General features: G+C 36.8%; 1 protein-coding gene across 5 annotated transcripts in view; it reads left to right on the top strand.

Annotated features, from left to right (window-relative positions):
- Positions 1-1740: 1740 nt before the first annotated feature.
- The window catches only part of RBM25 (RNA binding motif protein 25), a 51901-nt gene continuing 39526 nt past the window's right edge, over positions 1741-14115 (top strand). The window contains exons 1-4 of one of the 5 annotated variants that reach the window (XM_064292709.1): positions 1741-2083; positions 8079-8148; positions 10162-10275; positions 10388-10508. In XM_064292709.1, the coding sequence (XP_064148779.1) occupies positions 10234-10275; positions 10388-10508 (163 nt within the window). In that variant the 5' untranslated portion in view covers positions 1741-2083; positions 8079-8148; positions 10162-10233. The remainder of the gene's footprint in view (positions 2084-8078; positions 8149-10161; positions 10276-10387; positions 10509-14115) is intronic. The other 4 variants (XM_023546346.2, XM_064292708.1, XM_010588726.3 and 1 more) reach the window with 4 other exon arrangements.

The following is a 14115-nucleotide window of genomic DNA, read 5'->3' on the forward strand; positions in this document are numbered from 1 at the left end:
TTTTGATGGGACAATGAGAAAGGAAGACCAAAGAATTGACGCATTTGAATTATGGTGTTAGTGAAAAAATATGGAACATACCATAAGACTGCCAGAGAATGAATAAATCTGTCTTGGGAGAAGTAGAGCCATAACACTCCTTAGAAGCAAGGATGGCGAGACTTCCTCTTGCTTTGGACATGTTATCAAGAACAACCAATCCCTGGAGAAGGACACCATGCTTGGTAGTGGGGCAGCAAAAAAGAGGAAGACCCTGAGATGGACTGACACAGTTAGACAGTGACTGCAACAATGGGCTCAAACGTACCTAGTATTGTGAAGATGGCACAGGATAGAACAGTGTTTTGTTCTATTATACTATGGGTCGCTGTGAGTGAGAGCTGACCTGATGGCACCTAATAACAACATCATATGGTTATTATTTCATTCTTCAACAAATATTTATTGAAAACTTATTATGTACCAGGCACTATCCTAGGCACTGGGTATACAACAGTGACAGCTGTTTACATTCTCATGGAGTAGGGCAGACAGGCCATAAACGAATAAGAAAAATACATAGTATGGTATATGGTAATAAATGCTATACAAAAAAACAAAATAGGAAAGGGGACAGGGAGTACGTAGGTATGTTTCAGTTTTATATGCAGTGGTCAGGGTCTATCATCTACACCTTCCATTTTGTCCACTGTTAAGCAGGACAGGAACAAAATCTCACATTCACTTGTATACTCCCACCACTTGGCTCAGCACCAGGCACTCACGGAGAAAATAATTTGATATTGAAGAAATTTTAAGTCTTCCAAGAAGCAACCAGTTGGAAAATCAAACCCATTCCTGTCCAGTCCATTCCGACTCATAGTAACCCTATAGGACAGAATAGAACTGCCCCATTTAGTTTCTAAGGCTGTAATCCTTACAAAGGCTGACGGCAACATCTTCCTCCCGTGGAGCGGCTGGTGGTTTGGAACTGCCCACCTTTTGGTTAGTGCTTTAACTTCTACGTCACCAGGGCTCTTTGGTTGGAAAACAAAAGCCTGTAAATAGATACTGATTCTAAAGCCCATAAACGGAATACTCCAATTCCTTGTGATTATTCATTTTCATTAATCTCACGAGGTTCTTTTCGCATTTTTACATTACAGAATCAAAGCTTTTAAATATTTTTACAGGCCTTTTCAGATATTTCATAGATCTTATAGCCATCTCTTTGGCCAATAACATGCCCTAAACAAAAAACCAAACCCGTTGCTGTGGAGTCGATTACGACTCATAGCGACCCTATAGGACAGAGTAGAACTGTCCCATAGGGTTTCCAAGAAGGCCTGGTATATTCAAACTGCCGACCTTTTGGTTAGCAGCCGTAGTTCTTAACTGCTACACCACCATGCTTTCCATAACATGCCCTACTAGCGCGCATAAATTTTTTGTGCATTTTGGGGAAAAAACCCACCAAGGCTTTTGTCAGTTATTTCTTGAGATCGAGTAGTTTTTTTCCTACGGAAAGATGAACACTTCGGGTTTCTAATAATGTGCTGGGTGGGGGCCCAGTCATCAGTCCATTGAACCTCAGTAACCCACTAAACAAGCTCCAAATACCCGAAACTCAAACTACAGAAAGTGACAAATACTATAACAGCTAGCGCGCGGTGCCCAGCCGGAACCTTGACCTCAAGATGGCGTCGCGTAGTCACAAGATTCAATCAGCTCCAATCAAAAATGGCAGGCTGGGTGGTAATTTACAGCTAGAGCCTTTCTAGTCCCCACTATGCGTTTCTTCTCTATGGTTACTCGGCTCTGCGTAGCGATTCAAAGCCAACAGTACAGACTGTCTATACACGTTCTTCTCTATGATTCCCATCTCCACTCTCCTCCTGCCCCCTCCCGCCGCAGTGCACGCCGGGCAAGAGGAAGACCTCCATAAGGTCCCCGCGCAGCGCTGCTGTGTTTGCGGCCTGTGAGAGTAGGCGTATCGGAACCAGTTTTACAGGCGAGCGGCGCACGGAAATCTTGAACCGGTGGAGGCCACTCGTAGCCTGGCCCCCCGAAAGCTGCTTAGATAGTACGGGTTCCTCGGTGGCGGGTGAGTTCAAGCCGTTGAACGCGTGTGGAAACCCGGAGGCCGGGTTCCTCCGTTGGGTGAGGAGGGAAAGCCGAGGTGGCTGCGGAAAGGCCGGGGTGGGGTGGGGTGGGGTGAAGGGGGAATTGGGGTGGGGGAGGGGACGGGCACGAGGCTTGAGTTTCTTCATTTCTCTTAAGGCCTCGAAAACCAGTGGGCCCAGCCCGGGTCACAGGAGCCCCTGGAGGCCGGACCTACAGCCTGAGCTTTCCTCTTTGCATTATCGCCCACTTTCCCTTTCCCCTCCACGTTCCGCCACGGAATGAGTCGAGTGAGTCGTCTCGGCCCCTTTGGGCTCTACGTTTGTCACAAAACGATCGCTGTGCCCTGGGGGAGCCCTACCCTTAGGCCCCTCTCTCACTCGTGCTCGGGGAGCCCCACGATAGGTTTTCCGGGCCTAGGACACGCTCGCCCCAGGCTCTGCCGGGAAGCCAGCCTGCACTCACCTTTTTTAGCGAGCTGCTGGCTGCCAACGGATTTCTTTCCCTTCCTCTTCGGTCATCTAGAGCCTGCCACCAAGCGAAGTGGGCCCCACCCTGTTTGAAATTTGCTAGTATCCACCTTTTTTAGCACCTTTACAGCTTGCTAGTCTAAGATCGTGATAGGTATTGTCGTCCTTCCCCCCAACGCCCATTGGTGGATGCAGTAAACTGTTAACTCTCCATTCATTCTGGGCAGTTACCAAAGTGGATGTTAAAATGTGTTACTTTTTTCTCACTCTATTTTGGTCTTCAGTATTACTTTTTAAATGCGTTTTTCAAAATAGAGTCTAGGAATATGAAGATTATTTTGAAGTTATATAATTTGGATTTATAGTGCCATGGAAATGCCATTTTGATACTGGGCAGAGAGGAGCAGATCAAAAGAAGGGAAGAGATTGAACTTCTGTTGCACCGGACTGCTATAATGTGATGTAATGTGTATTAGTTAGTTGGCAATACTGTATAAAAAAATTCTATATTGTCTTGAGAGTTTTAATTTTTAGAAGGTTATTTCCAAAATCATTCAGAGGCCTAGAAAGCCATTCATTTGGTCTTCAGTTCCAGTCTGTCATGGTTCAGGTAGATATTAATCTATTTTAATTAATGTTTCTTAAACCTTGGATTTTATTCATCTGTACAATGAAGATTATAATAGTTTCCAAACTCATAGGTTATTGGGATCGGGGAGTAATTGAGAAAAATGTATGTAAGTTATTAGTTCAATACGTAAGTAACAAAGTAAGCATTTGATCTGTATTGTCTGATACTGTTATTCTTAAAGAATTTTTAGTGACGTACAAGAGCCTAACTCTGACACTAACTTTTCTTACTGTATACTCTGAATAAAAAAATTAGGCTTTTATAAATAAAGTTAATCCTTAAGTTCCTTACTCTCTCACTGGTGTGCTATTGAGGCATTGTGGTACAGTGAGAACAGCCTTTGGATTCCTCCTAGTTTAAGGATGTTCCCCTACCCACTTAGTGTGTTCTTTTGGAACATATGTATCTACTCCTGGTTATTTTGAGATTAAATGAGATAGTGTATGTTGGCAGCTCTTGTAAACAGTAAAGCTAAAAAAAAATGTTAGCTGCTATTTTACTTAAATAATTCATCTTCTTGGGTTAATCAAGATTTCTTCCTTTTTGACCACCAAAGCGTTTTCTATTTCTTTTCTTTCTTGTCGGGGGGTAGGGTACCAAAAGGAGACTTTTAGGAAGAATATTTTTATTTTCTTATCATTGCATATAGGTGTCATATATTAATAATGGTTTTTGACTAAGTTTTCTTTTTTGTGGTTTAATACCTTTTTATTCCACTGTATTGAGGCTCTGAATATATTTTTTAATAAAGCTAGTCCATTTTAAAATTTAGTAACTACTTCAGACCTAACATAAGTTTAAGATTTTCAAAGTAAGTTACTTTTTTGGCTACAGAAAAATTAGCTATACACTTTTGTCATTATATTGATTAATTTATGACTTTGAAAGTAAAAGTTATCGTTGAGTTTTTTCTAAACATCTTGTAAAACCATTTTACATTTTTTAAATTTCTGGATAGCTTTTTCTAACACTATTATTGCCATGCATGAAAGGGGATTTTCATTGAGCCCCTCTTACAGCTTGAATACAGGGTAACTTTTTTTTCGTTTTTAGTTTTGAACCTGGCAGAAAGTAAAAGGGAGAATATAATAATCCCACTACCTATTATTACTGGGTTTTTTTTTTTTTTTTTGCCTACTTACCTTTTTTTTTTTTTTTACTTACGGTGGATACATAGAACATTTGTTTTTCCTACAGTCTTCACCTGTACAGTTCAGTGACACTGGTTATATTTATCCATTACCATTAACTGTTCCTGACCTTTTCTGTCACCCTTAACAGAATGGTATGGCTTTTTTAACTTTTTATTTTAACATAGTTTCAAACTTAAAAAAAATTGCAAGAATAATACAAAGAATTCTCAAATACCTTTTAGTCATATTCTCCAAATGTTAACATTATGCCAATTTTCTTTATCCTTCTCTCCATTTTTCTTCTGGAATGTTTTGCTAGTAAGTTGTGGACAGGATACTCCTCAGTTGCCTCATGCTTAAGTGTGTATTTCCTAAAAACAAGGACATTGTCTTATTTAACAGCAGTACAATTATCAAAATCAGGAAATTAACAGTAACTTTAATCTACAGGTGTTAATTGGATTTTGCCAGTTTTAGTAAGGTATAATTGACATAACATTGACTTGGTGTAAATGTACACTTCACTGAGTTTTAGTAAATGTAGAGTTGTACAGCAGTCACCATGATCTGATTTTAGAACATTTCCATCACCCCAATAAGAGCCTTCATGCCATTTTGCAAGTCACTCCCTGTTTCCACCCCTCCTCCAGGTAACCATTAATTTTTCTATTTCTGTAGGTTGGAAACCTTGGTGGCACAATGGTTAAGAGCTACAGCTGCTAACCAAAAGGTTGGCAGTTCAAATCCACCAGGCGCTCCTTGGAAACCCTGTGGGGCAGTTCTACTCTGTCCTGTAGGGTTGCTATGAGTCAGAATCAATGCAGCGAAAATGGGTTCTCTATAGGTGGTATTGCTTTTTAATCACTGAGAGTGGTGAAGTAGCAAAGTGAAAGTCTTCCAGAAGAAGATCATCACCCTTTTAGGAGATTCAAAACACGAGTACTTTCATGCCTCTGAAAAACTTTGCCATAAAGAAACCTTTTTTGGCTAATCAGACATTTTCTTGATTCTTCTTTGAGCTTGGAACATCTATTTCTAGGAATAGTTTCTGCAGAGATTCAAGTTCTGTGGAAATTCAATTTTAGAAATGATTTAAAAGGGTTGTTTTGTTCAGGCTGGGGCAGTTGTGTCAGTCTCCAGTATACCTAGCAGGCTATGAGCAGAACAGGAAACGGCATATGTTACTCTAGTAGTCGCTTATATTCGATGTATGGCTGCTGGACTAACTGGATAATTTTATTTCACTTTATTTGGAACTAATACATCTAATACCTAGAAAAGAACCTGGCACATAATTGGAGCTAAATATTTATCGAACAAGTTGTGTATGAATGTTTATAGAGATGAGTCTATTGGTCTTTTGTCTCTTACCATTTTAGAAATTTTTTTGCACACAGTGTTCTGATGGGGCTGGCCTGTAAATTCACCACTGGTGAAATATTTTCTTTCTGGATAATTCTGCAATGGAAGAATGCTTATAAGCAGAAACTCACTGTATTTTGCATGCCTATGGCATTCTCAGGGGTGCGGGAAAAAGAGTGGTTTGAAAGAGTTAAAGATGAGTTAAAAAGAGAAAAGTAAAATGCATCCATATATAAAGATAAATAGTAGAGATAAATCTTATTTGTATGTTTTCTCTTTTTGATCATATCTATTGCAATAAAGTTCACATACAGTAAAATGCACCCATTTTAAGTTCGATGAGTTTTCAACAGATGCATGTACCTATGTGACCGCTCACTTGTGATATGGAAGGCTTCCATCACAGGTGCTTGTTTTTGATACTTTGGGCTACAGAGTTTCATACCTGGCAGGTAAAAATGCTTTGAACTTTATAAAGAGAAGCACTACTAATTCAAATATTTAAAAAAGTGCTATTTAAGTCATTTCAGTGCTAATAAAACACTTCTGTCTCTCTTAAACCCCACATATAATTTCTCCACAAATTCTGTTGTCTGTCTTCAGAATATTTCCAGAATCCAGCCACTCGTAACTACTTTCATTACTAGGCTGCCATCTCTTTGGATTATTGTAGTAGCCTCTTAACACTCTTGTTCCTCTCTAGTCTTATTTTATTTAACGCAGTGGCCAGTGAAACTTAAAATGCAAGTCAAATCAAAACCTTTCAAATGTTTTGCATCTCATTCAGAGTAAAAAACCAAAACCTCTGCTGTGGCCTGCAAAGCTCTATTCTCTCAGAACCCCCTCTGGAATTAATACTCAGTATTTGTCTCCTACTTTTTCTCACTTAACTCTGCTCTAGCCATACTGTTGGCCTTGCCATTCCTCCTTCATGGCCTTGCTGTTCCTTCTTCACATACTCCATGCCTACCTCAGGCTCTTTGTATTTGCTGTTTCCTCTGCTTGAAAGGCTTTTCCCTAGATATGAATATGACTTCCTGTCTCTGCCTCTTTCAAGTTTTTGTTCATATGTCACCTTGGTGAGGGCTAACCACCATATTTATGTGTTTAAGTTACACAGTTACTTTACCAGTTGTGCATTTTATTTTGTGCTATAACTTAATTATTTTACAGATATTCTTGAGTATAGCTCACATATTACGTTTGAATAGGATCATTTAAAAACCTGCAGGCATTATATAGAAAATGTCATTTTTCATGGGTAAAACTATTTTCCCCTCTAAAATATTTTTTGTATAATATGGAATAGGTTGTATCAAATAAATTCATGTTCCCCTTTCATTACTGTGTTGAAAAAATCTTTTCTGGCTCATAATTAAATGATTCTCATTTTTTTCCCTGGAATTATCCAGACATGAGGGAATGTAATGTAATAAAGACCTTTTTATTCTTAATATTCATACTATGGTTTGGCCTCAAATAGTTTTCATTTTTTCTGTCTTTTGAAGCATGGATTGCTTCATTATGTTTCTGTTTCTGTAGAGAATGTTTAGTGGGCTTTATTTTTATATTTTTTTTAATTTTGTATTGTTGTTGAGAAAATAAATGGCAAAACACACACCAGTTCAGTAACCATCATATTTAAAATCATCTTCTTCCCTTATTTATTTTTCTGCAAAGCACTTAGCAACTTTCAGCATCTGTGTAATTTATTGTGAGAGTATTATAATTACTTTATCATCTGTAGGTAACAAAACTGATTAGCTTTGCTTATGGCTATGAAAGTTTATTCTCAATCATTTTCTCATGTGCCAAAACATATAAAACTTTGTTGAAATGAGTGGTTGATGCTCTCATTTTAGGATATTAAAGTGAACGTTTATTAAAGATCACTAGAAACGTACTTTTTCTGAATTTCCATATGCGGGAGTCATTATTTGTATAGTCATACGAATTAGTCCATTAACTGTGATATTTTTACCTTCATCTTTGAAGTTCATCCTGTGAGTAAGCAATTTTTAAGCCGCTCCAAATAAGAGAAATATTTCATAGAAAAATTATAAGCAAGTGGGATAAGTATATTGTCATAAACTAAAATAAATGTGTATAATCTGGTTAACTTTTGTTGAATGAGTTATATATTTTAAAAACTTGAAACATAGTTTAAACACCAAGACCAAAGAGTTTTTTTTTTTAGAATATCTAATGGGAAAAAAATGATTCTAAAGCTGAATTCGTGAGCTTTGTAGTCACTGTGAAGCTGGATACTGGGTCATTGCTGGCATAGTACCTGGCACATAGTGGTTTCTTAATAAACTTGTTTAATGAGGTCATCGCAGTTTATTTGTTTATTGATTCATTCATTAATTATTTATCCAACAGGTGTTAGAACCAACTGCCCTCCTAAGAAAATGCTGAGATAGAGTATTATAATGATAATACAAGAGCTTCTGTAAGTAGGACAGCAGCCCTCTCTGTTTGTTCTAAAAGGCAGATACAATCCCTTCTGCCCCTTTCTATATAGAATATTTGTTTTCACTTTTGGGGGGCAAAAAAGCATTATAAAATAGAAAACAACACATTTACAGTCTTAATTGTATTTTCTGAAATTCATTCCTAGTACCTTATTTGCTAAGTATATGACATTATCTTAGGAATTTCCTTTACCTGTAAAGTTTTCCAAATATTTTATGTTGTGTTTAATGAAATTTAGATATTTAGAATATTGCATTATCCTAACTTACTAGGTCAAAGAAGCACTCTAAGAAAGAATAGTTTTGAGTGTGAAAGAAATGCTTTTCTGAGACTTTCCAAGAAATGGCTAATATACAGATAAAAAGATATTCAATCTCATTAGTGATTAGGGAAATGCAGATTAAAACGAGAATTTTTTACCTGTAAAATTGTTAGAATTTAAACACAAAATTTTGCCTGTGTTGGTAATGGTGCGAATATAAGGAAAAGGACATAATCATAGACTGGTGGTGGGAATATAAATGTGTACAGAAGTTGTGGAGGATGATTTGGAGGTAATGTGTATTATGGAATCCTTGCACAGGTCCATAGGATTATATGCCCAGTAGGTCCAAGAATGTTCCACATTGTAAGAACTAAAAAGTGGGGGAATCTATCAACGTTAAATTATAATTATATGTTTGTGTTATAATAGTTTGCAGCGTTACAAAGAATGGAATAAGAGTTACATGAAATGACATGAAGAGATGTTAATGATAATGAAGGAGAATTGCATTAACGACATAGTATGATTACATTGTTTGCAGAAAAGCAAATGATCATGTATTAGTTTGTGTATAGAAAAATATTTAGAAGAGTGTGATGTACCCACCCGTTGGCCATCAAGTTGATTCCAACTCATAAAGACCCTATAGGACAGAAGAACTGCCCCATAGGGTTCTCAACACTATAAATCTTTACAGAAGCAGACTGTCACATCTTTCTCCTGTGGAGCGATTGATGGGTACAAATTGCTAACCTTTTGGTTAGCAGCTGAGCACTTAACCACTGGGCCACCAGAGCTCCTTATATCAAACTGTAGGGACTAGTGAATGTAAGACTTGCACTTTTACCTACTCTCTTCTAAAGGGTGAGTGAAGCAATGTATAAAATGTAAAAAGGAAAATAATAGACAAACATTTTTTAAACTTTTAACAACTCTAGACTCCTTCACTTACAGCATGTCCGTGGGGGAATTTTTCCTAGTGTCAAATAAATACCTTCTGTTGATCAAATCATTAATTGAAGTGGAATCACTGGTACCGGATCAACGTAACTATTTTGGCTGTGCTTTTTGTTAGTACAGGGGACCCTCCTAGAATGTCCTAGCATTGTTTTCCTACTTTTCTCCAGTAGTTCTAGACTCTTAAGCATGTTGGTAAAAACACAAAATTTTAAGGAAGGAAAAGCTCTAAAAACGTTCATTTGTTTAACTGAAATACAAAGTTAGATTTCCTTTAACTGATGTTTTGACAAACTAAAACAATGTTCTTGTATTATTTTAAATCAAATGGTAGCATCTGTCTTGAATTTGGTTCGTAAATGATTAAGAGGTTTGCTTTAAGTTTAAAATAGTTGCTTTTTATCATTTCCATCAATTGTGTGTTATCTGTATTTGAATGATTACTATGTGACTTGGTGTCAGGAGTTTTCATTTTCCTCAGGTTTGTAATTCACTGATAATTGTCCTTGAGGAACTGCCCACCTTGAATCAGCAAATACTGTGTAACCTTGTAAATAAGTTTTCAAGATGCTGATGGGTATGAAAAAAAAAAAATGTATGCATCAGTACACTTTACAAAAAAATAAGCCAAAAAAAAACTCTTAGATACCCTCCTGGAGTCTGAATTTGATTTAAAAAGATTCATTGATGTTTAGCATTTAATTTTTGGATATTAACTGAACCTCAAAAATTTTTCTTCCCTTTATATGTATTCCCATATGATTGTAGGAGTCTATCCTGAACTTAGATCGTGTACATTTTGGGAACTTATTTTAGAAAAGATCTAAATTTTAATTCTCAATGGACAGACAGAGAAAAGAGGGTCTTTGCCAACTTCTTTGGGTAAGAAAACTTTAGAATTTTGCAGATACTCTAAAAATGAAGGTGAACAATGCAGGCATATTGAGTAGTAAAGTTTTCAAATAAAATGATTTGTCATGATTTCTTTCTTTAGAACGCTGCAGTAAGAATGTCTTTCCCCCCTCACTTGAATCGCCCTCCCATGGGAATCCCAGCACTTCCACCAGGGATCCCACCCCCACAATTTCCTGGCTTTCCTCCACCTGTACCTCCAGGTAAGTTTGTCGATATCGTTTTGTTTTAGATCTGTATTTTTGTCATTGCAGCATTAACTTTAGGAAAATGTGACTATGTTAGCAGTAAAGATGCCTGTTAGCATCATTTTGGAAACGTGGTTGTCTTGTTTTCCTATGGCAAGGGTTTGTAAATTTGAGTATCAGATTCATCTGGGACATTTTTATTGTTGTTTTTAAAAATCAGGTAATATATTCATGTGGTTCAAAAATTAAAATATACAGAAATGTATACAGTGAAAATTCTCCCACACATGCCCACACATCTGCTGTGACTATTTCCCTATTAAACGAGAGATGCAAAAAAAAAAAAAGGTACAAAACAGGATTGTTAGTTTTTTCTTTATCATTCCAGATATTGTTCATGCATATTACAAGCCAGTACAAGTATATAGTTTATTCCTTCTATTCAGCTTACACAGACATACAGTAGTATCCTATATACACTATTCAGCTCTTTTTTTTAACTTGATAATGTCTTGGAGAGTTTTCCAAATCCATGTATAAAAGCTTCCTCTTTCTGAAATTCTATGGAATTAAAAAAAAGATTTTTAAGGCCCCATCTTAACCCACTGAATCAGATTCTTAGAAATTGGGGCCCAGGAATCGTTATTTTTAACAAGTTGCCAGGTGATTTTTAGACCCACATTTGAGAACCATTATCCTGAAGTACATAGTTAGCATTGCTTGGCCTAAGGGAAAGAGATCGGTTTCTCTTAGCTTACGGGTGGTAGTTCGGATATTTTTCTATTTTAGTAGAGTTAAAAGCATTTCATACAAAATCAGTTCCCCTTCCCGCCCTCACAAAAAATAGTATCTAAGAGCTCCTCATTTTAGGAGCATTTCCTTTTGACATAGAGTTCATATAATTCAGACTGAAATCAGTAAATGGTTCTGTGAATCATCTATAAGTATTTCTATTTAAAGAAAGCTTTTCATTATGGACCTGTTTTTTTGTTTTTCTTGTCGAGAATATACACAGCAAAACATGCACCAATTCAACAGTTTCTACATGCACAATTCAGTGACATTGATTATATTCTTCAAGCTTAGCAACCATTCTCACCCTCCTTTTCTGAGTTATTCCTTCTCCATTAACATAAACTCACTCCCCCTGAGGTTCCTGTCTGTTCTTTCAAGTTGCAATTGTCACCTTGATCCCATAGAGGTAGTTTTTAAAAGAGGGTAATGCTCAAGGCAGACATTTTTTACCATTTAAGCTAAAGTATTTGGTTTTAAGAAGACTTCAGGGGATATTTTCAGTTTAAGGTTTAAAGATTATCTCACTGCAGTACTTTCAGGGGTTCATCCAGCCCCCATAGCTCCAGAAAGTCCAGAGTCCATGAGAATTTGAAATTCTGTTCTTCATTTCCCCCCTTTGATCAGAATTATTATGTAGAATCTTTGATCAAAATGTTTGATAACGGTAGCAGGGCACCATCCAGTTCTGGTCTCGTGGCAAAGGAGGTAGCTGTTCATGGAGGCAATTAGCCACTCATTCATGGACCTGTTTTTAACTATTAGATTTTCTATTTGAAATGAAAGATACTTACTAAGGAGCTTGAAATTGAAAAGTCAAAAATTCATTGCAGTTGGCTTATGATAGGCTGTTAATTCGTAATTTGTACAATAAAGAGTTTATACAAACATCAGGTCTGCCGTTGTTTTGAATTGGACTACTTAGTTCTTAATCTTGAATTAGGGATAGTTTATTGCTATAGGCTAGTTTGGGGGACCTCCCACCTCTAGATCTAAATGACAGCAGTGTTTTAGTAGGTGTGAAAAGCCATAAGATAAATATGGCTGTCTTTCTAGGATATCAATTATAACTTGAAGAATTGGGGGCAAAGTCATAATTTTTAAAATCAGACCAATTCTTTATACATATATCTTGGAGTAGAATACAATATTTGTCCAAATTTTTAAGACATTTATGCTTGTGGCAGGCTACTATAAACTGCGTTTAGTAGTAAAAAAGTTTAAATACTGTTAGTTTATTATCCCACATAAGAATTACTGAATTTTGGACAGTAAATTAGCTTCTCTGTAGTAGATTGTAAAGGAATTTGTATTGGAATGTGGATTGAGGAAAATAATGTTATCAGAAAATTAGTCGTCAGCCATCATGCTATAGAGTTGTTGTTTTTAGGTGCCCTCAAGGCAGTTTCAACTCATAGTGACCCCATGTGACAGAATAGAACTTCTCCATTGGAAACCCTGGTGGTGTAGTGGTTAAACGCTGTGGCCGTTAACCAAAAGGTCAGCAGTTCAGATCTATGAGGTACTCCTTGGAAACTCTATGGGGCACTTTTACTCTGTCCTGTAGGGTTGCTATGAGTTGGAATTGACTTGTTGGCAAATGGTTTGTTTTTTTTTTAAAAAAACAGGGTTTTCTGGGCTGTAATCATTGTGGGAGCAGATTACCGGGTCTTCTATAGAGCCACTGGGTGGATTCAAACTACCATCCTTTCAGTTAGCAGTTGAGTGCTTAATAATTTACTTTCTATTTCTTTGTGAAGAAATTTGAGTGGGAGTGAAGATTAGTCACTTTTTCAGAGTCAGGGAAGTTAACAGTGGAAAGTCAGTGTCTTCATTTCCTTGACAGTAGATTGGATTTATAGAAAGATTTTAAATTCCTTTAACTTTTTAAAGAAGAAGTTCTAAATGGAACATTTTCTAAGGAACTCTATACCAAATTACAAATGGAAGTAGAAGGTAACTAGGGCATATTTTTGGTAAGGCTACTCCTTCTGTCTCTTTTAAGATGGGTCAGCAGACCCTAAAACCAAATTTTCAGTATTTCTTGCTGTATGTTTGGCTGATGCCATACTAATTGTGGGTGTTTGTTCACAGAATGGAACATTGTTATAATTCTTGTTCCATTAGTAATGGTGTAAGTTATTATTTCTGTTTAGGGAAACGTACTTATACAATAAATCACTCTCTGGTTGCAGGTTAATAGCCACCTGCATTCTGTGTGCAGCATCAGTAACTTTAAAAAGGTGATGAATGAAGTAATATTCTGAATTAATGGAATTCAAAACTGCAATACTTTGTGTATAATTTTTTCATCTTGCCTATATAATGCAGTTAAGTGAGCACTGAGATACATGTAGCAATCACATTATGTATTAAGTTAGAAAATAAATATGAAAGAGTCATTTTTCCTTAAAAGATAATAAATGCATATAGACAAAAAGAGCCTACCCTCCCCCGCCAATTCCTTGGTTCTCTTCCCCAGAAACAGCCTTTCTTAACAGTTTCTAGTGTGTAACTCTCCGGAGATGTGCTATGCCATCCCACCATGTTTGCTTATGTTTCCTCTCTCCCCACTTCCTTTTTTTTAAATATACAAATGGTAGCATACTGTTCAAACTTTGTGTACTTCACTTTTTTCACTTTAGGTAGATCTTTTCGGTGAGTAGCGATACATTTTTCAGTTGCATGAAATTATTTTATGTTGGGGTAGGAAACATAGTATTAAACTATTGGTGACTGTAAAAAGGAAGAAAAAATTGCAGCATGCCCATTTCTGAATGTTTTCTTTAATAGAAAGTTTACCTGTGGGAGAGGTGTCACACACATTACA

This window comes from Loxodonta africana, chromosome 10 (assembly GCF_030014295.1).
Source record: "Loxodonta africana isolate mLoxAfr1 chromosome 10, mLoxAfr1.hap2, whole genome shotgun sequence".
Classification (NCBI taxonomy): Eukaryota; Metazoa; Chordata; class Mammalia; order Proboscidea; family Elephantidae; genus Loxodonta; species Loxodonta africana.